This window comes from Bos grunniens, chromosome 18, assembly GCF_055505025.1.
Source record: "Bos grunniens cultivar Pamir isolate PY7600 chromosome 18, Bosgru_T2T1.0, whole genome shotgun sequence".
In the NCBI taxonomy this organism is placed as follows: Eukaryota; Metazoa; Chordata; class Mammalia; order Artiodactyla; family Bovidae; genus Bos; species Bos grunniens.
In genome coordinates, this window is record NC_141182.1 from 55,445,091 (window position 1) to 55,468,085 (window position 22,995).

Here is a 22,995-nt window from a genome sequence, read left to right on the forward strand (position 1 = left end):
ACCAGGAAGGCTGGATGGGAGTCCAGGGTCTGCCGTTTCTTGACTGAGAGAGCTGGGACAGGAGACGAACCTCAGTGCCTCCGTTTGCTTTCCCATCAGAAGCAGAATCCCAACACCCATCGGTGTGGGTGTGAGGAGGCCCCCACCCATCACCCCCCTCCTGCATCATGTCATCAGGTGGCCTCTGAAAGGGGACTAGTGGGTAGTGAGGACTCTGAGCAAGAGGGGGCTGCAAATGGTAACATTTGCCTGTATTCTAACCTCAGACCTGCCCTCTTCGACAGCCTCAGTTGCCGCTGCTTGGAAGAACAGTCTCTAATGCCCAGAAAGTTGAGGGTGTAAAAAGAGTTGGGGCACATCGTGGGCTGTGCACACAACCAGGTCTGCTGACTGGAGCCTCAGCTTTGCCTGTGTAGAGTGGGCCTAAGAAATGCCCATGTTGGGGGTGGAGACTGGGTGGTCACAGACAGCAGTGCAGAGCAGCGGGGTAGGGGAGTAGGTACATGTCAGTGTTGAACTTGACAGCAACTAACAACTCATTCTTCATGGAGAAAGTGCCCCCAGCAACCAGGCAAAGACAAGTAGAGATCCTTGTCAGGAGGCCCATAAGCACCCTAGAGCCTGGCACAGGGAGTTCATTGTACCTAGGTGCTTGGTAGGTGTTGATGGAACTGGGATGCAAAACGTTTAACCCCTAGCCCAGACAGGTCCCTGAAGTCCCAACACCACAGGGCCAAATGTGGTGCAGCTGCTGGAGGGCAATGCGGTCTACAGGTCCAGGCGGGCCCCTTCCCTCCTCTGCGTCCCCCTGGTTCAGCTAAGATTCCCTCACATTTCTCAGATAAGGGAACTGAAGCTCAGGAAGAAATGTGACTTGCCACCATTCATATAGCTTGTAAGTGCCTGAACTGGGATTCAGCCTAGAACTGCCTGATTCAAAAGCCCAAGTTCTTTCTTCTGGATTCCTTTTTAAGGATTTTTTTTTTTTTTTAATCCCCATTCCACAGATGAGCAACCTCAGGCTCCCAAAATTGAAGCAGGTGGTCCCAGGGCACATACTGGGTCAGCAACTGAGCCAGGATGGGAACCTGGGTCTATATAACTTGATCCTGACCTTGATAAAATCCAACATCCCCATTTTACAGCTGAGGAAACAGGTTTAGAAAGGTTTCCCCATGATCTGAAAGTCAGGGCTGAGCCTGGGTTTTATTGTGCTTGTTTTTCATAACAGTTTCATTGAAGTGTAATCCACATACCATACAATTCACACATTAAAGTGTACGATTGGGTGGTTTTTAGTATATTCAGAGTTGTGCGACCATGTTATTCAGTTGCCAAGTCGTGTCCAACTCTTTGAGACCCCATGGACTGCAGCGTGCTGCGTGGTGTGTACCCATCATTGCTATCTATTTTAGAACATTGTCATCACCCCAATAAGAAATCCCATTCCTCTGGCTATTGCTTCCCAATTGCCCCATCTCTCCAGTCCCGTACACCACTAGTCTAATTTCTCAGCTTAACAGATTTGCCCGTGCTGGGTATTTCATTTAAGTGGAAATAGGGGTCGCTGAGAGTCAGACACAACTGAGCGACTTCACTTTCATTTATCACTTTCATGCATTGGAGAAGGAAATGGCAACCCACTCCAGTGTTCTTGCCTGGAGAATCCCAGGGACGGTGGAGCCTGGTGGGCTGCTGTCTATGGGGTCTCACAGAGTCGGACACGACTGAAGCGACTTAGCAATAGTAGCATACAATATATGGTCTTTAGTGACTAGCTTCTTTCACTTCACATGGTGTTTTCAGGGTTCATCCACATTGTAACATCTATCACTTTTTTGTCTTTTAGTTACTGGGTAGTAGTCTATTGTGTGGACAGACCACATTTTATTCATTCATTCATCAATTGATGGATATTTGGGCTGCTTCCATCTTTTGGCTGTTGTGAATAATGCGGCTGTGAATATCTGTGTACAGTGTGTGGACACTTGTTTTTAATGCCCTTGGGTAGATACTTGTGTGTGGAATTGTAACTCTCCATTTAAGGAACTGCCAGACCATTTTCCACACCAGCTGTGCAATTTTACATTCCACCAGTAACAATAGGAAGGTGCCAGTTTCTCCACATCCTTGGTAACACTTTTCTGTTTTGTTTTTTCTTGTTCTTATAGCCATCCTAAGTGAGTATGAAGTGGTAACTCATTTTGGTTTTGATTTGCATTTCCCGGATGGCATAATGATGTCAATTATCTTTTCCTATGTTTATTGACTATTTGTACAGTTGACCCTTGAACAACATGGGGGTTGGGGGTGCCAACTCTCTCCACAGTCAAAATTCCAAGTATAACGTTATTATTTATTTCTTTTATTTGCTGCATCGGGTCTCAGTTGTGTCATCCAAGATCTCTCCTCGTGGCGCAAGGCCTCCCTAGTTGTGGTGCTTATGCTTGTTGCTCTGCATCATGAGAGATCTTAGTTCCCTGACCAGGGATGGAAGCGGGTCACCTGCACTGCAATGCAGATTTTCAACTGGACCACCAGGAAAATCCCTGAGTATAAACTAGAGTTGATCCTCTATATCCATGGTTCTGAATCCAAGGATTCAACTGACCACGGAACATGTAGTACGACTCTACGATTTATTTTTAAAAATCTGCGTATAAGTGGAACCATGCAGTTCAAACCCATATTGTTCAAGGGTCAACTATATCTTTTTGGAGAAATGTCTACTCAGATCCTTTGCCCATTTTAAAATTGGGTTGTCTTTTTCTTATTGAGTTATAAGGCCTCTTTATATGTTGTGGATACAAATTTTTTAGATATGATTTGCAAATTTTTTTTCCCATTAGCAGACGGTCTTTTCACTTTCATCTTAGGGTCCTTGGAAGCACAAGAGTTTTTCATTCTGATGAAGTTCAAGTTGTCTGTCGTCTTTTTTTCCTTTTGTCGTTTGTGCCTCCTGACCTATAGGTGACCTTAGAGCTCCAGCTCATCTCTCCAAGCTGACTCCATACAGATCAGCAGTTACCATTCAGTCTTTTTTAAAATTTTTATTGCATTATAGTTGACTCACAATATTGTGTTAGTTTCAGGTATACAGCAAAGTGGTTCAGTTATATATGTATACTTTTTCTGATTCTTTTCCATTATAGGTTATTACAAGATACTGAATATAGTTCCCTGTGCTATACAGTAGGTCCTTGTTGTTTATCTCTTTTATATATAGTAGTATATATCTGTTAATCCCAAACTCCAATTTTATCCACTCCCCAACCCTCACCCCATCTCCACTCCTTTCCCTTTTGGTGACTCTAAGTCTGTTTTCTTTGTGACTGCTTAGTCTTTTATTTTATGAGTCTGGACTCTGGATCTGGGCTGCTAGCACTCAAACCCCAGCTTATTCAGCCATGACCTTGGGCAAGTTAAATGTTCTGTACCTGTTTCCTCGTCTGTAAAACGGCGATGATGTTTATGCTGCTGGAGGTTCAAATATCTAAATTCATGTGAAGTGCTCACAACACTGGCTCTAATAACTGAAGTGCTTGTTGTAACACAGTACTGCCACCACTATAGTTGTGTTGTTGTTGTTGTTGCTACACAAATGTTTCCTATAGTATTACCATCAGTGTTGTCGATTCTGTTCTGATCTTCCGCCCATTTGCCAGATGAGACTAGGGCCCAGGAAGTATGCCTGGCCTGTGAGCCCCACCCCGCCCCCATTCCTGGCACTCTTGACGTGGCTGCCCGTTTCTTGTCCCCGCAGGTTCGGGGCGCCCGCCCCCTGCTAGGCCAAGTGGAGGGGGTGTCCCCGCCCAATGGGCCTGGCCAGGGCCCTGCGCCGCCTCAGCGGCGCCCTGGAGTCTGGAGACGACAGGGCGGGCGATGAGGAGGAAGCGGGGCCGGGGCTGTGCCACAACGGGTGGGCGCCAGCGCAGTCGCCGGTGGGGCGGCGCCGCGGGCGCTTCGTCAAGAAGGACGGGCACTGCAACGTGCGCTTCGTGAACCTGGGCGGCCAGGGCGCGCGCTACCTGAGCGACCTGTTCACCACGTGCGTGGACGTGCGCTGGCGCTGGATGTGCCTGCTCTTCTCCTGCTCCTTCCTCGCTTCCTGGCTGCTCTTCGGCCTGGCCTTCTGGCTCATCGCCTCCCTGCACGGCGACCTGACTGCCCCGCCGCCGCCCGCACCCTGCTTCTCGCAGGTGGCCAGCTTCCTGGCCGCCTTCCTCTTCGCGCTGGAGACGCAGACGTCCATCGGCTACGGCGTGCGCAGCGTCACCGAGGAGTGCCCGGCCGCCGTGGCCGCCGTGGTGCTCCAGTGCATCGCCGGCTGCGTGCTAGACGCCTTCGTCGTGGGCGCCGTCATGGCCAAGATGGCCAAGCCCAAGAAGCGCAACGAGACGCTGGTCTTCAGCGAGAACGCCGTCGTGGCGCTGCGCGACCGCCGCCTCTGCCTCATGTGGCGCGTCGGCAATCTGCGCCGCAGTCATCTCGTTGAGGCCCACGTGCGGGCCCAGCTACTGCAGGTGCGAGTCGGCCCCGAGGCAGGCCACGCCCCCTGGTGGGCGGGCCCCTCCGCGAGGTCTGGGCGTGGGAGCCGCGGGGAATGGTGGGAGTTGTAGGTCTACGGAGCAAGTGTGCGTGGAGCCTGGAAGGGACTTGGACTACAATTCCCAGCAGTCTCTCGGGCAGGACACCTTCTGCCTCTCCTTGAGGGCTGAGGATGGTTCCCAAAGCTCTGTGGGAAGTGTAAACCCAAGAGAAAGGTCTCTGATCATTTCTTCCTGGAAGCCTAGACCTGAGACCAGATTTTGAGACTTAAAGAGTCCCCTGGGACTTGCCCTGCCCCCGTGGAATTGTGGGAAATGCAGGCCTGCGAGGGCCACTTCTGATCGGTAAAGACTCTAAACGACAATTCCCAAAAGGCTCTGGGGGCAGAGAAAGCGCCCACACAGGTTGGTCTGAAGAGGAGTTGTCGTTTTGCTGGTGATGTAAACCACGGCTCAGGTTTACGATCCCCAGCCAGTGTTGTAAAGAGAGGGGACTGTGACGGAGGTCAGGCTCCTACGGGCTTGTGGGAGATGCAGGCCTGAGGATGGGGTGCTACTCACACCCGCAGAGCCAGGGAAGACAATTCTCTGTGGCCTCTGGGTGTGTGGTCCTGCAGCATTTGTGGGAGCCTTCATTTTCCACCTCAGGGGCCCAGACTTTCCCACCAGCCTCCTGCTCAGAGAAGTACAGGGCAGGGGGTTGGGAAACTCTAATGTTAGCGTCTCTGCTGCTAAGTCGCTTCAGTCGTGTCCGACTCCGTGTGACCCCAGAGACGGCAGCCCACCAGGCTCCCCCGTCCCTGGGATTCTCCAGGCAAGAACACTGGAGTGGGTTGCCATTTCTCAGCAAAAAACAAAAACAAAACTACAATTCCCATTGGCCCCTGGGGCAATGGCTCCCTCTGGCACCCTAATAAAAGAGCCTTAGTGTTTCTAGAATTGTAGTCAAACTGCCCAAACAAATTCTGGGGTAGTAGCAGCTCCTGCCCCAGTAAAGTTCAACCCTTAAGTTGAACGCAGGGTTGGGGCTGGACTTGGATGAGAAGAGGACAGGGTTGTGGTGGGAACTACAACTCCCAGCAGCCTCTAAGGATTCCCGTAGATATTGGCAAGAGAATGGAGCCCCATTCTCCACTTCTCTCTCCTGCTTGACTGAAATCCAGAGATTCATGACCAGGAGGGACACTGTCTCTCCCAGAAGTCTGTGGGGGCATTGACAGGACTTGGTAGGTGGGTATGGAACCAATGGGTAGGTGTGGTGAAACTGCCGATACCTGGCGTGGGGTTAGGCTTCCACCCCACAGAAATATACAGACACACAAGGGGATGGAGGTAGTTGGGTTGAGGAGTGGGCGAGAGAATATCCCAGGGACTAGACTGAGGCAACGGTAAAACAGGCAGAACATAAGCATAGCTTCTGTTGGACTTAGATTGTCATCCTGGTTTATCTTTCTCTGGCCATATAATGAAAGCCATTTTTCTATCCCTCTCTTCCTTCTCCAATTGCTTTCGGATGTGATTCTTATCATCTGTTGTCTCTTTAACTGTTTCTGTCTTGCTGATTTCTGTGGCTCTGTGCCAATGTCACTCTGTCACTATCTTTTTCTCTCCCCTGGCTTTCTCCGATTTCCTTCCCCAAACCCTCTCTGAGTGTCTGTCTACCCCCCGCCCCCCTTCCTCTGGGCTTCCGTCCTCACCTTCCTGGACCACCATCTCCCTCTCTCTGGGTCTGTGTCCTCCTCTTTCTGCATCACCATCTCCCTCTCTCTGGGTCTGTGTCCTCCTCTTTCTGCATCACCATCTCCCTCTCTCTGGGTCTGTGTCCTCCTCTTTCTGCATCACCATCTCCCTCTCTCTGGGTCTGTGTCCTCCTCTTTCTGCATCACCATCCCTCTCTCTCTGGGTCTGTGTTCTCTCTGTACCCCTACCCCTACTGGTCTCTGCCCTCCTCTTCTTCTGCACGTCTATCCCCTCCTCTCGCTACCTCTATCTGCATTCATCTCTCTGCTCCCTGCTGTCTTTGGCCACCCGCCTTTTGCTGCAGCCTCGAGTGACCCCGGAGGGTGAGTACATACCTCTGGACCACCAGGATGTGGACGTGGGCTTTGATGGTGGCACTGATCGCATCTTCCTTGTGTCTCCCATCACCATCGTGCATGAGATTGACTCCGCCAGTCCTCTCTACGAACTAGGACGGGCTGAGCTGGCCCGGGCTGACTTTGAGCTGGTGGTCATTCTCGAGGGCATGGTCGAGGCCACAGCTATGACCACACAGTGTCGCTCTTCCTACCTCCCTGGTGAGCTGCTCTGGGGCCATCGTTTCGAGCCAGTCCTCTTCCAGCGTGGCTCTCAGTACGAGGTCGACTATCGCCACTTCCATCGCACTTATGAGGTCCCAGGGACGCCTGTCTGTAGCGCCAAGGAGCTGGATGAACGGGCAGAGCGTGCCTCCCAGAGCCCCAAGTCTGGCTTCCCCAGCTCTCTGGCAGCATTCTGCTATGAGAACGAACTTGCTCTGAGCTGCTGCCAGGAAGAAGATGAGGAAGAGGAGGCCACGGAGGGGGATGCGGCAGAGGCAGAGGACAAGGCTGCCAGCCCCCAAGTTCTCACACCAACCCTGGCGCTAACCTTGCCCCCGTGACGCAAGCTGGCATCCCCTTATTTGCACCCCTTTCCCAGAGGTAGCAAGATGGAGAGTTTGGGCCCTCTCCTGGGGTGGAGGCAGGTGTTTCCTAAGACCAACAGGCCTGCTGAGTAAATTATTAGCTGGTGATGTTCTGCCATGCCTAGTGGACCCATCATGAACATACTGGAGGGACCTTAATTCCTCTGAATTCTGTGCTCCCTCCTGAGACCCACTTGTCATTCCAATTCCTGAGTCTCGCTAGAGATAAGGGACCCAGAATTCTGGACCCCTCAAGAGGCGAGGACTGGTAATTCTAGATTCCTCTAGATGGCTGGTTTGGTTTGTTAAGCAGGATTATGAAATGAGGTATAGACTGCCTCCAGGGGAAGAAGTCAGCTGTCTCAAGTAGCAACAGAGATCCAGAATTCATTGGCCTGAACTGACTTTAGATTCAAGGGACTGTTGCTTCTCGACTCAGTTGACTCCATAGCAAATCACTTTTTCTAGGTGACCTAAGGAGGGGAAGTTATGGGATGCTCCCAAGAGTTTAAGACTATACTGATTGACCAATGACAAAGACTGTTGATTGTAAGTCAAGGAAAGACTGTGGCTCCAGAAAACCCCAGAGTTGAGATTCTGTGAATCCAGATTGGCTACAGAGGCCACCACTGGGGGTTCTAGAGCAGCTTTGACCTGAGAGTTGGACTATTCCAGAAACTAACGAGTTATGTCTCTAGAATGCACAAAACAGTGGAGAGCCTGTAGGTCTACAAGGACTAAAGTGACAGCCTGGGGGTTCTTGATAGGCGACAACTCCAGACCCACTGGTGGTAGAACATCGAACCAAACAGAGATGCAAGGCTTCATGATCATCAAGCTTTGTGTCTTTTTTTAAGTGCCATTCTAGAATATCCAAAGGAATCAAGATTCTGTGACTCTAGACTGATCACAGTCAGGGAAGGATGGGCAGTGATGACGTCAGATTTGCTGGTTCCAGCTTGCCCAGTGGAGTGGAGAATATTGATGAGGATAGATGACTTCTTTGTGGTTCTGTGATGCCAAAAGGAGTCAAGGCTCCAGGGACCCAGAGTTGTCTGTTGTCAATCTGGAAGCTCTAATCAACTCCTGGAACGTGGCTGTTCGAGGAGGTGGACTTGGGACTTGACCAGCAGCATTGCTGGGCTGACCTAGAAGGTGAGGGCCCAGACGAGATCCTGTGGGTAACAGGGCTGGATATTGGGTAAGGGAAGGGAGAGGCCCAAGGCTGCTGAGTCTACAGTGCTCTGGAATCTTCCATCTAGTGATGTGTCTCTATTTCTTAAAGATGTTATACATATATGTATTATATATATATATATAATATGAATAAAGATATCTATCTATTTTTTTTCCTGTGGTTCCTACAGTAGGGTTAGAAACTGAGCTTGAGGAAGTGGAATGGAGTCCTTCATAAGGATCCAGAAAGTTCTGCTCTGAATCCCAACTTTGCCCCAACTGAGTGTGTGGCTTTGAGCAAATCACCCCCTCTCTCCTCACCTCAGTTTGTGCTGTGCTGTGCAAGTCACTTCAGTCTGCAAGGACTATCTGACTCTTTGCGACCCTATGGACTGTAGCCCTCCACTCTCCTCTGTCCATGGGATTCTCCAGCCAAGAATACTGGAGTAGGTTGCATGCCCTCCTCCAGGGGATCTTCCTGACCCGGGGATTGAACCCCCTTCTCTCACATCTCCTGCACTGGCAGGTGGGTTCTTTACCACTAGCACCACAGGGAAGCCCTCACCTCAGTTTTCCCATCCATAAAAACGGCATTGGAACTTGAAGTTGTCCAAGGGCCTTTCCACTAGCATTATTCTTCACTGAGGGTAGAATGGGGGTCTTGGAGATACCCAGTCCACCACTCCCACCAGATGCTGGAATGCCTGGCGTTCTGGGGGCAACAGGGATAGCAGATACTCTCAGAAGCTAGGTCTGAACTTGGATGCCTGCATGACAGGGCAGGCAAGGGAGAATATGGGTTGTGGCTAAGGGCCAGAATCACCTCCTTTCTGGCCCAGCTTGGAGGAGCAGGGGAAGGAGGAGTTACCTCTGAATGTCAGGGGAATGTATGTCTTTAGGGAGGCTTGTCCCCCAGGTCAAATTATTGGGAACCCCAGTGGTGTGTCTGGGAGTATGCTTCTGGGGTACATGCTGCTAAGTTGCTTCAGTCGTGTCCGACTCTGTGCAACCCCATAGACGGCAGCCCATCAGGCTCCGCTGTCCCTGGGATTCTCCAGGCAAGAACACTGGAGTGGGTTGCCATTTCCTTCTCCAATGCATGAAAGAGAAAAATGAAAGTGAAGTTGCTCAGTCGTGTCCGACTCTTAGCGACCCCATGGACTGGATGCAGCTCACCAGGCTCCTCCGTCCATGGATTTTCCAGGCAAGAGTACAGGAGTGGGTACCATTGCCTTCTCCTGTCTGGGGTACATATGGGTCCTTGAATCTGGCCTCTGCCCGTGCTGCTATCTACCTAAGTGCCCAGCAGGTGGAAGCCTGTCGCAGAAGGAGTCAGTGCCAAGGAGGACATGTTCCCACCCCTGTGTGCCAGGATTGAGGGCAGGCACTGTCATTGCCCATCAGCCTGTCCCAGTGCTGCATCAACCCACTTCCCCCTCTTCCTGTTTCCCCACCTCCCTTTATCCTGCAGAATCTCCAGATAATAACCGGATGGGATTAATTAGCTGGCTGCTCCCCCACCTCTGGGTGGCTGGAGTAGGCAGCGGGACAATGGAAACCCAAGCATGAAGAAGGGTGTTAAATTGGAGGTGAAGGGACAGGAAAAGGGTTCTGTTTGGAAGGGGAGCGAGTGGGGTCAGGGCTGGCACAACCTGCGTTTCTGGTAGGGAGGGCAGAGCCTGAGCCACTCATAAAGGTCATTGAGGGGATTAGGAGGCTCCGTGCCTAATCTGTCAGCTTAACCAGGTCCTGGCCTGGAATCTGTCCCCGCCTGCCGAACTCTGGGACGATGAGTGAGACCCAGACACGACCCTCACACCCAATTTGGGACCTCTCCGTGGTGGGAGTGTGCCCAGTTTCTCCCTCCGAGCCAGGCCCCTGCACCTGTTTTGTCTTCAAGGAATGGAAATGAGAGGCGGGGGAGGGGAAATGGCTTCAGATGCCAGAGGAGTCGGAGAAGAGGGAGGAGTTTAAAAAGAGCAAGAGTATGAGAGGAGGGGGACGCGAAATGAGACAGTCAGAGAGGAGGGAAAGGACTCGGAGAAGGGAGAAGGGATCAGAGGTGGAAGGATGCTGAGGAAAGGTGAATTGTCCTGGGCGGGGAAAGGGTGCTAACATAAAGGGAGGAGTTTGGGGGAGAGAGGGAGGAAACTGAGAGGCTGCGAGAGGCAGGAAGGCAGCCTGTCCTTTCACTGGATTTGGCCTTCCTCTATAGTCCCATTCTCCACGACAGAGACCAAAAAGCGCAGCATTTGGAAGAAAGAGAAAGTCTTTTTTTTCACTACTCCTTGACTCTGAAAAGGCTGAGGTGGATGAGGGAGGTCAAAGGAGGAGGGTAAGGAAAGGGTCTGCAGATCGGAGAGGCCAGCACATTTGAGAAAGGGGGCCAAAAGGAAAGTGAGCCAAAGCGGCTCCCGGTTGCTTGGCAACCACTGCGGTCAAAAGCCAGGCGGGCCAGCTAGGAGGTGTGGCTCACGGAAACAACAGGGATCTGTGGCCCCGCCCCCTAGCAACAAGCCTAACAAAGTACCGCCCCCTGGCAACGTATTGCTATAGGCCCGGCTCGGTTGACCTGGTATCCTATTGCGCAGAGCCCTTGCGCAGGCGTAGTCCTCCCTCTGCGTCTGCTTAATCCCGCCTCCATCCAACTCCTTTTCGAGGCTTCTTATTGGAGGGCAAGCCTGCCAAGACCCCTTTGGTTTCGGAGGCGGGGCCCGGCCCCTGCTCTCACTCCAATTGGCCCCAAAGACCGTCTACTTTGGGCTGGACATTGCTACGCCTGCTTCTAGTGCGCCTATTGGCCCTGGAGGGCGATCCTTCGGTTTCGGAGGCGGAGCAGAAGAGAGGGCACGCCGTGGATTGGGCGGTGTCAAAACGAGGGGCGGTCCCTACTGGCGGGGCAGTTGGGAGACGAAGGGAGAGTCTTTTCAGCGCTGAGGACTGGCGCTGAGGAGGCGGCGGTGGCTCCCGGGGCGTTTGAGCGGGCTCACCCGAGCCCGCGGGCCAACGCGGATCCGGGCCCGACCGGCGGGACCGCCCCGGACTCCCCGCGGGCCTTCCTAGCCGCCATGGAGGACGGTGTCTATGGTAAGTCGGGGAGGGGCGGGGCCGGCTGGGAGCAGATGGAGCGTTTCGGTCTGAATGTTCCGCCGCTAACGACCTCCCTTCCACGACGCGCCTTGAGAAGCTTGTTCGGCCCTATAGTCGCCTCGCTTTTGTGGGGCGCGGGACGGGCTTCCGGCAGGGCAGGAGAGCGGGCGTTCCAGGCCATTGTTTGGGCCGAGCCTGTTTCCGGTGGCAGCGGGAGGGGGTGGGATGGAGCGGCGGAGGCGAGGCTGAGGCGGGGCTGAGGCGGAACCATTCCCTCTGGAGGGGCCGGGCGAGCCCAGTGCCTGCCGGGAGAGGGGAGGGGGGCTTCTGGGGACGGTGGGGTGGGGAGAAATCGTGGGGGCCACAGAGATTCCGCTAGGGCCGGGGCGGGGGGCTTCGATGCCCCGCCCCTTCCTTCACTCTCGCAAGCTGTCATTAGCTTCCCCTGCCATGGTTACTTTCCATGGACCCAGGAGTCCGGGCACCCAGGTCCCAAGCTACCTCGCCAAGAATGGAGGCAGAAAACCAAGACCTCAGGCCCCTTGCAAGTAATGAACCGCAGTGTCAAGCTTCCAGCCCCCTTTCCCCTGTAAACCTAAGAATAGAGGCTCCAAGCCCCCTTCTCTCCCAAGGACTAAGAGTCTAGATTCCCAGCCCTTCCTCCCCTGGACTGAGGAATCTAGGCCCCCCAGCCCCTTCTTCCACTCACCGGAGGCGGGACTCTTATCCTCATCCTCCCCATGAACCTAGGAGCCCTGTCCTTCACCAGATTTCAGAAGTCCAGGCTCCCAGTCCCCAGAACTGATCTCCCGCCCCTGATCCCCTCCCCCAGAACCCCCGGACCTGACTCCGGAGGAGCGGATGGAGCTGGAGAACATTCGACGGCGGAAGCAGGAGCTGCTGGTGGAGATCCAGCGCCTGCGGGAGGAGCTCAGTGAAGCCATGAGCGAGGTGGAGGGTCTGGAGGCCAATGAGGGCAGGTGAGGGCTAGGGCAGGGAGCCTAGGGGTCATGGGGCCAGGCGGGGGCCAGGGATACCCAGGCATTGACCTTCCACCCTCTGCTCTCTGCCCCTGCAGCAAAACCTTGCAACGGAACCGGAAGATGGCAATGGGCAGGAAGAAGTTCAATATGGACCCCAAAAAGGTGCTTGGGGCCACAGGGCTGGGGTCGGCCAAGCTGACATCCAGATAGGATTCTGGCATCTCCGGGTTCCAGAAGTGTTGTGGTTAAAGGTCTGCCTTAGACAGGACAGAGTTGGTCCTGATCCCTGGATCCAGATATTGGCAGTATTTGTTCCCTGAACACTAACCAAGTGCTTCAGCCTCCTGATCTTTGTGTATGCTGGAACTCCTGCCTGAGTGGTCCTCCTCTCCTTTTTGCTCATATTTTAGAACCCATTTCTCTTGTCACTCTTGAGTCACCAGGAGGAGCTTGATTGAGTCTGGTAGGGAATATGGACAGAGAAGTGCCAAGACAGAGAGAAAGAGAGGTACTGGGCTGTGGACACTCAGAGGAGTGAGCCTGGTGGCATCAAGGAGGGCTTCCCTCAGGAGGATATTTGGGTCAGGTGAAGGATGACTTAGTGTTTACCAGGTGGAGAAAAGATGTTCGTTCGTTCATTCATTCATTCTTTTTACACCATTTCCTCGGGCCTCCCTCTGGCCTGCTGCTCCGCCAGGGAATGCATAGGACCCAGTGTAGGGTTTGATGCTGCCTTGGCCTCAGGGAGCCCCTAGACTCAGATACCAGGATCCAAAGTTAGGGGTCCTCAGTTCATGGTCCTCAAGACATCAAGAGAGCATGAGAAATCCCTCCTCCAGCCTGAGTCTTGACCCTCACAGCTCCTCGTGTGATGTCTTCTAACAGTTTCCCACTTTATTCTTCTTGCCAGAAGCAATGGTAGTTTGTAAAGTCATTTAGTAGACATTCATAGAGCTCCTGTTCCTTGCCAGGTCCTGCTCCAGGGGGACTGGAATTAACCAGGCAAAGGCAGAGGGAGCAGTAGATGCAAAGTCTAGGCCACCGGAGAGGCAGTGTTTAAGGGCCTGGGAAGAGCCTGAAAGTGAAACTCAGGCCCTGCTCTGTTGAGGATGGGTGTGGGTTTGGAGGCTAAGGTTTCTGGGGGTGTCTTTCTGAGCACACCAGCACTGAGACCCAGCCCTTCCCACCAGGGGATCCAGTTCCTGGTGGAGAACGAACTTTTGCAGAACACACCTGAGGAGATAGCCCGCTTCCTGTACAAGGGCGAGGGCCTGAACAAGACGGCCATTGGGGACTACCTGGGGGAGAGGTGAGAACCGCGCCCCCTGCACCCAGCACCTGCTGGGCATCTCCTCTCTGCCCCTTGCACCCAGCTTTTGCTGAGGAGAGGCCCTGATAGATCAGCCTTGCAAGTGGACTGTGACAAGATGGACTGACACAGAGATTGGGGTGGGGGACCTTCTGAGGAACCTGGGGATCATCTGTGAGCATGTGGAGGATAATGGGACCTTTGCGGACATCTGGGCAATGTGGGGACCACCACCCGTTTATGTCAGGACAGTGGAGAACATTTGTGGGTGGTATGGGAGCCTGAGAACCATTGGAGATAGCTGGTGTGCATGGGAGCGATGTGGACAGTGATGCAGGAAGTGGGAGGGGTCATCATCAGTGGATATCTGGGGAGCATGGGGGGCCCATGGACATCTGGAAACATGGGGGCCATTTGTGGATGTCCGGGGTCTGTGGACATGCACCTACAAGCATAGGGTGCATGAGACATCAGGAGTGTATGAGGACCAGCGGTGGATGTCTAGGGTGCCTAGGAGTTGATGGACTTCTGGGACACAAGCAGACGACCTGTGGATGTCGGGTGTGTGTGGGGACCATCTGGATTCCCAGGGTGCATGGGGACCTTCTGTGAAGTCTGGGAAACCTGGGGACCATTGGTGCACATCCAGGGCGTGCGGAGACCGTCTGAAATGTCTGAGGTGCAGAGGACCATGTGAGATGCCTAGGGTTTGTGTGGACATCTGGGTTGTGTGGAACTTTCTGGATATCTGTGGTGCAGAGACCATCTGTGGGCAGCTGGGGGGCATGGGGACTGGAGGTTCTGGGAGCATGGGGGTCATCTCTAGCTTTCTGGGGATCGCCTGTGGACATCTAGAGTGCATAGGGACAGTCCGGTTGTCTGACATTGTGGGGCTGGTTTTGTGGGCATCTGGGCTGCCCCGGGACTCTCCGTGGGTCTCTGGGGGATAGGAGGCCATCTCTGGGCATCCATGAAATCTGGAGTTCATCAGAGATGACCAGCAGAGCACATTTGCTGTGTTTGTCCCAACTGCACAGAGTTCAGCCACACCAGAGTTCTTAAGGCAGATGGTCTTCCCAGGAGCGTTCCAAGTGTCCCTACCCCCGTGCCAGGCCTGTGATGGGGGCTTGGCTGAAACTTTGGCTACAGAGGTAGCTGCTGTGCAGAAGAGGGGCCACAGCCTCCCCAGTACTTCACCTCCTCTCCACCCCCACCTCCCCAAGCCTCTTCCTGCCCGTGACCTTGTCCCTGTCCTCCCAGGGAAGAGCTGAATCTGGCAGTGCTTCATGCCTTCGTGGATCTGCATGAGTTCACTGACCTCAACCTGGTGCAGGCCCTCAGGTGAGAAGGATGGGATTGAAAGGGCAGGAAGGGACCTGTCAGGGCTTTCTTTACCAGTGATGATCACCCCCTCCTGAAGGCAAAAACAGAACTAAAACTTAGGGGATGGATTGCACGTGAGTGTTGCCAAAGTCCACAGTAGAGCTTCCTTCAGGCATAGCCGTATCCAGACGCTTGAATGGAATGGGAAAGACAGCTTTTGATTGTGTTTGCCACAGGGTGGGTGCTGCTCACGGCAGACCCTCCTCCCACATGACAGCAGAGGCCCCAAGCAACCATCTGTTCCATGCAGCAACCTTGGTAGAAAGAAAGGGCATTTCCATATACATCATCTAGAGTCTCCTGGCCGACGCTCAGTGGTCAGGTTGGCCACAGGTGTGGCGCCCTCATTGGCCAGTTCCTCCCATGGGCACTGAGAGCGGGTGGGGGGTGGCCCCACCAGTCCTGGCATCTACCCTTGGCTCGTCTCTGCCGCAGGCAGTTCCTCTGGAGCTTCCGCCTCCCTGGAGAAGCCCAGAAGATCGACCGCATGATGGAGGCCTTTGCCCAGCGCTACTGCTTGTGCAACCCTGGGGTTTTCCAGTCCACAGGTAGGGGCCCAGACCCTAGGGTCCTGGGGAAGGAGGGAGCTGGGAGTGGGGGGGACTTGAGCTCCTGGGTCCCGGAGGCTCGCATGCCCCAGTCATCACCCCATGACTGTCTGGTGCAGACACGTGCTACGTATTGTCCTTCGCTGTGATCATGCTGAACACCAGCCTCCACAACCCCAACGTCCGGGACAAGCCGGGACTGGAGCGCTTCGTGGCCATGAACCGGGGCATCAACGAGGGCGGGGACTTGCCTGAGGAGCTGCTCAGGGTCAGGCCCCCCTCCCCCACCCCCGGCCCCCTCAGCTCCATCCCTCTTTCTCCTCTCAGTGCCTGAGCCCCCCGCCACCCAGGATCACTGCCTCGCCACCCATGGACTGCATGGTCACACCAGCCTGCCCAAGTCTTCTCTCTCTCTCTCTCTCTGGCTGCCTGTCTTTGTCTCTCTGTTTTTCATTTTATTTTTTGTCTGCTGCGCCAGGCAGTATGTGGGATCTTAGTTCCCGACCAAGGATTGAATCCAGGTTCCTGGCCCTCTGACTCTTTGAGGGTCTTGGTCTATCCCATTTCCCCCTGTCTGTGTGTCTGTCTCTCTCAGAATCTAGAAGCTCTTCCACTGTCTCCATCTCTGCATCTTTTTTTTCTCCCTCTCTCCTCGCCAGAGCTCCCTCCACTCTTCCCCCTTCTACTTCCCTTTTCTCCCCAGGCTCCTCCCTCCCTTGGCCATCCCACCCGTGGTCTCACTGGCTCCCAGTGAGCCCCCTCCCCACTGCAGTAGGCCTGGGAGGATCCCAGGAGCCCTGAGGTGCTGACTCTGCCTTCACCCCTCAGAATCTATACGACAGCATCCGAAACGAGCCCTTCAAGATCCCCGAGGATGACGGCAATGATCTGACCCACACCTTTTTCAACCCGGACCGGGAGGGCTGGCTCCTTAAGCTGGGTACGTCCCTTCCTGACTGCTGGCTGCCTCTGCAAGTGGGGGAAGTTAGCAGGCCCAGGTTCTAGACTCTGTTTTCACACGTAGCCACTGTGTGACCTTAGGACAATGATTCGACCTCTCTGAACCTCAGTAGCCACATCTGAAAAGTGGGGTTGAGAACGAGATCAGGTCTCTTGTGCTGGGTCCAAGCCCAGGGCTGGCCTTGGAGTCGGTGCTCTCTCACCCCTTCTGTTCACCCACACAAGTTTATGAAAGCCCTCCCCCGTGCCGGGCCCTGGTGTAGGGACTGAGGACACAGCCGAGAACCAAAGAGCACAGGCCCTGTCTGCGGGGAGAGTGTTCATGACTCAGGCTGCTCTCAGCTGTAGCAAACAAAACAACCCAAGGAACTGGGCCTTTTACCTTGCTTGGCAGGAACTCTCGGGGAGTCTGGGGCAGACCCACTCTGAGACTCCTGTATTTTTATCCCCACCTCCTGTGGCCTCCTCCTCAGCCCTGTAGCATGGTGGCTGTTCTAGAAGTGTCCTCGTTCCCCAGATGTCTCCTGTAGGCAGTAAAGAGCCTGCAGAAACGGGTCCCGGAATGCCCAGATGCACTTCTCAGCTGGTCGGATTGGTTCCTGGTGGGGAGGGGAAGAGCTTCCTGGGTGGCACTAGTGGTAAAGAACCCTCCTGCCAACACAGGAGACTTTAGAGACTGGGAGTTTGATCCCTGAGTCGGGAAGATTCCCTGGAGGAGGGCATGGCAACCCACTCCAGTATTCTTGCCTGGAGAATCCCATGGACAGAGGAACCTGGCAGGCTACAGTCCATGGGATCACAGAGTCAGACAAGACTGAAGTGATTTAGCACGCACGTGGGGAGAGGAAGCACCCTGGCTGACTTAGGAGAATGGGGAGCCCTGGCCACGGTGGGATGGGTGGGACAGGGGCCAGTCCCCCTTGGAACACGTGGCACCAGCGGACTCTGGTTCAGTTAGCAGAGGTCCGGCAAGGGCAGCTGGCTGAGAGCTGGAGCGGTTCTCCACCCCGGCTGCCTGGGAGATTCACCTGGAAACCACAGGGGCCAGGCCACAGGCTCGTGAAATCAGGGTCTCTGTGGGCAGGATAGGCCATTGGTCATGTTGAAAGCTCTCCAGGCGGTTCCCAATGTGTGGCACAGGTTGAGAACTGCTGGCTCAGAGCTGGGCCTGGTAAATAGTAGGTGCCTAGGGAGGGTTGGCAGTGGCATTTTAATGGAAAAGTGGTGAGTGGCTGCCCCAGGGAGACAGAATCTGGCGAGGAATTACAGTGGAAGCAGCCCAGACAGGGGTATGGTCCAGAGGAAGCTTTCAGCCCGGGTGCAGGCTCAAGGCAGGCCTTTCCTCCTTTCAAGTCTCAGTATCTACTCTCTGGTGGGGTGGCAGAGGGGTACACGTGGAATTGTGTTCTTAGAAGGGGGAATCTCTTCTCAGGCCATGGAGGCAGGTCCCTGGTGCACACGAAATGTGGATCACTCCTTTCAGCCAACTTGCTGGGGCAGATGGATTCCTGCAGCAGCTCCAAGGGAGGCAGACTGGCCTGGGGGATCCCAGAGGAATTTAGATCCTTTATGGAAGGTCAAATGATGCCCCTGGCAGTGAGTGGACGGGAAAGAAAAACCGGAAGGGCAGCTTCCTGAGAGACTGGTTCTCTTCCAAACTGCGCTCGGCCCCACCTCCCCGCAGCCGCAGGACTCCCTCCCATTTCTTGGATGAGGAAACTGAGGCTCGGTCACTGTCCCGCAGCCACAGGGCAGAGGTGGCATTGGACCCAGATTTGACCAGAGCGCAGCACAAGATACTAGTAAAAGGCACCTCTTAAACAGTGAAATACAAAAGGGGATCAGTGGTACTGGTAGCGGTTATAGTGAAAAAGATGGTTAATAAAAGTGTTTACTGCTGCTGTTTACTTCTTCCGGGACCACAAGGAGCCCAGAAGTAGGTCACTTTGCAGCAGGAAGGTGTGGGCCTGAGTGGATCTCCAGATGGGGGTCCAGAGAGGGCAAGTGGTTGTCCTAAAGTCACACAGATAGGTCCTACTGGTGCTAACAGGGGTCCCCACGGCCACCTTGGCCCACGGACTGGGGGTTTCCTCTTCTGCCTCTTGGTGATGACTGCCCCATCGTCACCGTGGCAACAGAGAGCCTGCCCGGCTGGGATAGATCCTGGGAGTGGGGCTGGAGTCAGGCACTGACGCTGGGAGGTGCTCATGGCCAACTCAGCATCCTGGGCCTCCCCGGAGGGACAGGGTCTGGCCATTACCCCCTCATGTGGATGTAACTGGTTTTCTTCCCTCTCTCTCCCTCCCTCCCTCTCTGTGTGTTTCTCTCTGCTGTTTCCGGCTCTCTCTGTCCCACCTGCTGCGCATCCCTCCCTGCCCCCGCCCGCGGCTCTTGGGGGCACTCCACTCTTGCGCCCTCCCTCCTCCTCGCCTGGTCCTGCCTGCTTTCTCGCTGTCTGCCCCAGGAGGTAGGTACACAGCCGGCCCCATCCTTGCTGCCCAACACGACACAAAGGGAGGGGACTGCCCTGGTCTCGGGGCCCACAGGAGAGGGACTGGGGGCCCGGACCCGGGTCCACAGACAGGCTCAGAGAGCGTAGAGCCCCACACTGGCGGGTGGACCGGTTCGCTGGGCCCAGACTCCTCGCCTGTCCCTGCTTGTCTGTCCTCCCACGCATCGCTTTGTCCTAGGCCCTGACAGCCCCACCTTCCCTGCGCTCTGTCTCTGCCCCCTTCCCCGCCGTCTCAGAGGCCCCCCTGCCCCCCTGTTGAGCCCAGGCCCCCTCCCCCCCTTCCCTTCCAGGGGGCCGGGTGAAGACGTGGAAGCGGCGCTGGTTCATCCTCACCGACAACTGCCTCTACTATTTTGAGTACACTACGGTGAGGGCGGGGCGGGGCGGGGCGGGGCGGGGCGGGCTCCCAAGACCAAGGTTGGTACGCGGGGGAGACTCGGAATCTGAATCCTGTCAAACTCGTTCTCTCAGGACAAGGAGCCCCGAGGAATCATCCCGCTGGAGAATCTGAGCATCCGCGAGGTGGACGACCCCCGGAAACCAGTAAGACCCTCCCTGTACCCTGTCCTGCTGGCGGTGGAGGGCTCCTCTGGCCCCAGGGCTGGCACTTCTAGCCGTCCTTCCTCTCCCTTGTCTCCCCAGAACTGCTTCGAGCTGTACATCCCCAACAACAAGGGGCAGCTCATCAAAGCCTGCAAAACAGAGGCCGACGGCCGGGTGGTTGAGGGGAACCACATGGTGTACCGGATCTCGGCCCCCACGCAGGAGGAGAAGGACGAGTGGATCAAGTCCATCCAGTGAGCAGGGGTCCGGAGTCCTGGGGGAAGGGAGGGTGGCCAGGGGCCCAGGCTCCTCAGTGCTCACCCTGGAACCCCGCTCCTTCCGCAGGGCCGCTGTGAGCGTGGACCCATTCTATGAGATGCTGGCAGCAAGGAAGAAGCGGATTTCAGTCAAGAAGAAGCAGGAGCAGCCCTGACCCCTTGCCCCCCACTCCATTATTTATTTCGGAGCTGCCCTGCCCGGGTGGCCGGACCCCTGGGCCTCGGGGCTTCGGATCCTGGTTCCTCATTTGGAAAACTCATCACCTCTAGCTCCTCTCTCATTATTTGTAATTAGCACCCTGTTGGTAATCTTATTAATTATTTAACCACTTGCAGCCTGCAGACCCACCTTATTTCTCAGGGTTCACGGAGCTAAGGTGCTTGGCAGGGCTGGCCCAGCACCCCCACCCGTGACCAGGGCCCAGAGTGCTGATCTGTTGGTAGCTTTCATGATGTGTGTGAAAACAGTGCTGACCGTGTAGCAGCATGGGTGTGCCTCCAGGATGGCTCAGTTCTGGTCTCACCTGGAGCCTGCGAGGGTGGAGTAAAGGGAGGAGCTTAGCTTGGCTGGAATTAGCTTTGTTAGAGCTGCAGGGCACTGAGTGCAGGTATGCAGAGCTTCCCGGATAAGGTGCACCGTTCATTCTAGACGTTACTTGACATCCAGACACACACTTGTTCCACCTTTGCTCACACGGGCTTGTGGTCTTTGAGGAGCAACACATACCTGATGGGCTTGGGCTAATGCTTTGAGGACAAAGCTAGGAGCCAGAAGAGCTTTGAAGGGGAACTGCTCTGGGAGGGTGTGGAAGGACAAATCTGGAAAAAGGAAGGATGAAGGCTGGAGTGTTGGGTACAGCGAGTGGAAGGCCCTGCTCAGGGTGCTGGGCCAGAGGCCAGTGCTGTCGGAAATTGGCTGGGTGTGCCCAGTGTAGGTGGAGTGGGGCTGGGGGCTGGCGGCAGGGATCTGGGTGGTTTGAACTAGGTTTCTCAACCACATGACAATCATCCTTTGGAGGTCATTTTAACACCAGGCAGAGAGAGCGCTGAGAACCTGCAGTTTTATAACATCTTTCCCAGGAATCTGACAACCTCCTGAGTGTAAGGACCACTTCCTCTGAGGGTGAAACCTTGGAGGGTTGGGTACCCCTGAGCCTCAGGTCCAGGTCTGTCCCCTGTTGCCTTCCAGCTTGGGGTGTCCCCAGAGAACAGAAGCGCGCGGATCCCAAGACGGGTATCTACAGGCTCATGTGTCTCCTATGTCCAGACCTGCAGCTGAGGGGGATTTAGTACAAGAAACCACAACCCCAGACAGGCCCAGGACCAAGCCCAGGCTGGAAGGGAAGCCTGTTGCCCCCGGATGTGCCAGACTTGCAGTTATTCCCACCTGTTGTGTCCTCTGTGTCCCCAAGGGACCGAATCCGTAATTGTCAAATGCTGCCAGTGAGGTGAGGAAGATCTGGCCCCGCCCTTGGCCAAAGGCTTCCACAGGCAAGAAAGCTCCTAAACGCTGTTAACAGTGCTGAGGTGGTGCACTCTGAGGTGAGGCTGCTGGACTACACTTCCCAGCAGGCGGTTAAGCGCTCGCCACCCCACTGTTGGGAGAACCATTCCAGAGGTCTGGGAATTTCCCTTAGGCTGATCCCCCATCCCCTCCTCCACTACATAGGCACTTAGGCATGCTGGGAAAGGAGACCTGGCCTGCTCATTTCAACTCCAGGGGCTGATGGGAAATGGAGTTCCCAAATGAAATAGAATTCCCAACTCCTCTGAAAGGTTCCATGGAAATGGAACCTTTGACCCAAGAAAGTCACGGGAAATGAGGTCCCTGGATTAATAGTCCCACCACAGTCTTCCCCTTATTTCGCTCTACTGCACGGACTTCCTGGTGGCTCAGTGGGTAAAGAATCCGCCTGCAGTGCAGGAGAGACAGGAGATGCAGGTTCTATCCCTGAGTCTGGAAGAGCCCCAGGAGAAGGAAATAGCAACCCACTCCAGTATTTTTTCCTGGAAAAACTCCATGGAGAGAGGACCCTGGTGGGCTACACTCCAAAGGGGCTCAAAGAATTAGACACAACTGAGCGACTCCAGTATCCTTCCCTGGAAAATTCCATGGAACAGAGGAGTCTGGCAGGCTATATATAGTCCATTGGGTCGTGAAGAGTCAGACATGACTCCGCACAGAACACATGGGATGAACCCATAGGTACTGAGTGCCTACTGTGCGGAAGTACCTGGCTCAGTGGAGATGCCCTGGAAGAGCTTTCCAGGCATAGCGAATGGCTTGTGCTGAGGCAGGAAAAGTATATTATGTTGGAGTAAGTGACAGCAGCTCACTGTGCGTGTACAGTAGTGATGCAGTGGGGATGGGGTGATGGGAAATGAAGGGGATGCCTGAGCCAATCATTTGGGGCCTGGACAGCTGTGTTAGGACTATGAATGTATCTTTAAAATGGGAAGCCCTCCAAGGGTATGATGCAGGAGAGTGACGTACTTGGATTGACGTTGCAGAAGTCGTCTCTGGCTGCTGCAGAATAATTTGGAGGTGAACGGGAGCAGTAGCAGGGGGGTAAGTTAGGAGGCTGTGTGGTCATCCAAGTATAAAAGGGTGTGACTAGAGGTGGAGAGACCTGGACCCATGAGAGTCATTTTGGAAGAGGAGCCAGCAGGACTTGGAGAGGGCTGGGTCAACTCTGGGATTCTCAGTTGAGCAACTGGTGAGCAGCAAAGTCATTTACTGAGATGGCCAAAGAGGGGCTTTACGGGGGAGAAGTCAATGGTTCTGTTTGGCCAAATTAAGCTGGAGATGCCTGTGGAACATTCAGATCACCTCCAAATTGTCCTTCAGTTGTCCGCTAATCAGTCTTCTCCCCAAGCACTGAGAAATTCTGGCTTCCAGCTTCCACTTCTCCCAGGACCCCATACTCCCAACCCTCTTATTACAAATTGAACCATGTCCCCCACAAATCCAGGTACTGAAGTCCCAACACCCAGTACCTCA

General features: G+C 54.6%; 2 protein-coding genes across 3 annotated transcripts; both read left to right on the forward strand.

Moving 5' to 3' along the window:
- Positions 1–2,938: 2,938 nt before the first annotated feature.
- On the forward strand, positions 2,939–8,555 carry KCNJ14 (potassium inwardly rectifying channel subfamily J member 14). The gene is made up of 2 exons (XM_086353418.1): positions 2,939–4,523; positions 6,592–8,555. The coding sequence occupies exons 1-2, from the start codon at positions 3,816–3,818 to the stop codon at positions 7,186–7,188; spliced, it is 1,305 nt and encodes a 434-aa protein (XP_086209544.1). The 5' UTR covers positions 2,939–3,815; the 3' UTR covers positions 7,189–8,555.
- Positions 8,556–11,256: 2,701 nt separating this feature from the next.
- Positions 11,257–20,329, forward strand: CYTH2 (cytohesin 2). Of its 2 annotated transcripts, none has more exons than XM_086353419.1 (12): positions 11,257–11,475; positions 12,311–12,458; positions 12,557–12,623; positions 13,652–13,770; positions 15,031–15,111; positions 15,589–15,701; positions 15,821–15,969; positions 16,530–16,641; positions 19,464–19,540; positions 19,645–19,716; positions 19,816–19,970; positions 20,062–20,329. In XM_086353419.1, exons 1-12 carry the CDS (start codon positions 11,457–11,459, stop codon positions 20,147–20,149), a joined length of 1,200 nt encoding a protein of 399 aa, XP_086209545.1. In that variant the 5' UTR covers positions 11,257–11,456; the 3' UTR covers positions 20,150–20,329. The 2 variants fall into 2 exon arrangements, with proteins under 2 accessions (XP_086209545.1, XP_086209546.1); XM_086353420.1 differs by lacking the exon at positions 11,257–11,475 and adding an exon at positions 11,927–12,026.
- The last annotated feature ends 2,666 nt before the right edge of the window (positions 20,330–22,995 follow it).

Bases quoted from the DNA above. Each gene is read 5' to 3' on its own strand.
- CYTH2 (XM_086353420.1), top strand. From the start codon at position 11,942: ATGGACCCAGGAGTCCGGGCACCCAGGTCCCAAGCTACCTCGCCAAGA. The intron at 15,702-15,820 runs GTAGGGGCCCAG...TGTCTGGTGCAG, and splicing joins TGGGGTTTTCCAGTCCACAG to ACACGTGCTACGTATTGTCC. The intron at 19,971-20,061 runs GTGAGCAGGGGT...CTCCTTCCGCAG, and splicing joins GAGTGGATCAAGTCCATCCA to GGCCGCTGTGAGCGTGGACC.
- KCNJ14 (XM_086353418.1), top strand. From the start codon at position 3,816: ATGGGCCTGGCCAGGGCCCTGCGCCGCCTCAGCGGCGCCCTGGAGTCT. The intron at 4,524-6,591 runs GTGCGAGTCGGC...CTTTTGCTGCAG, and splicing joins TGCGGGCCCAGCTACTGCAG to CCTCGAGTGACCCCGGAGGG.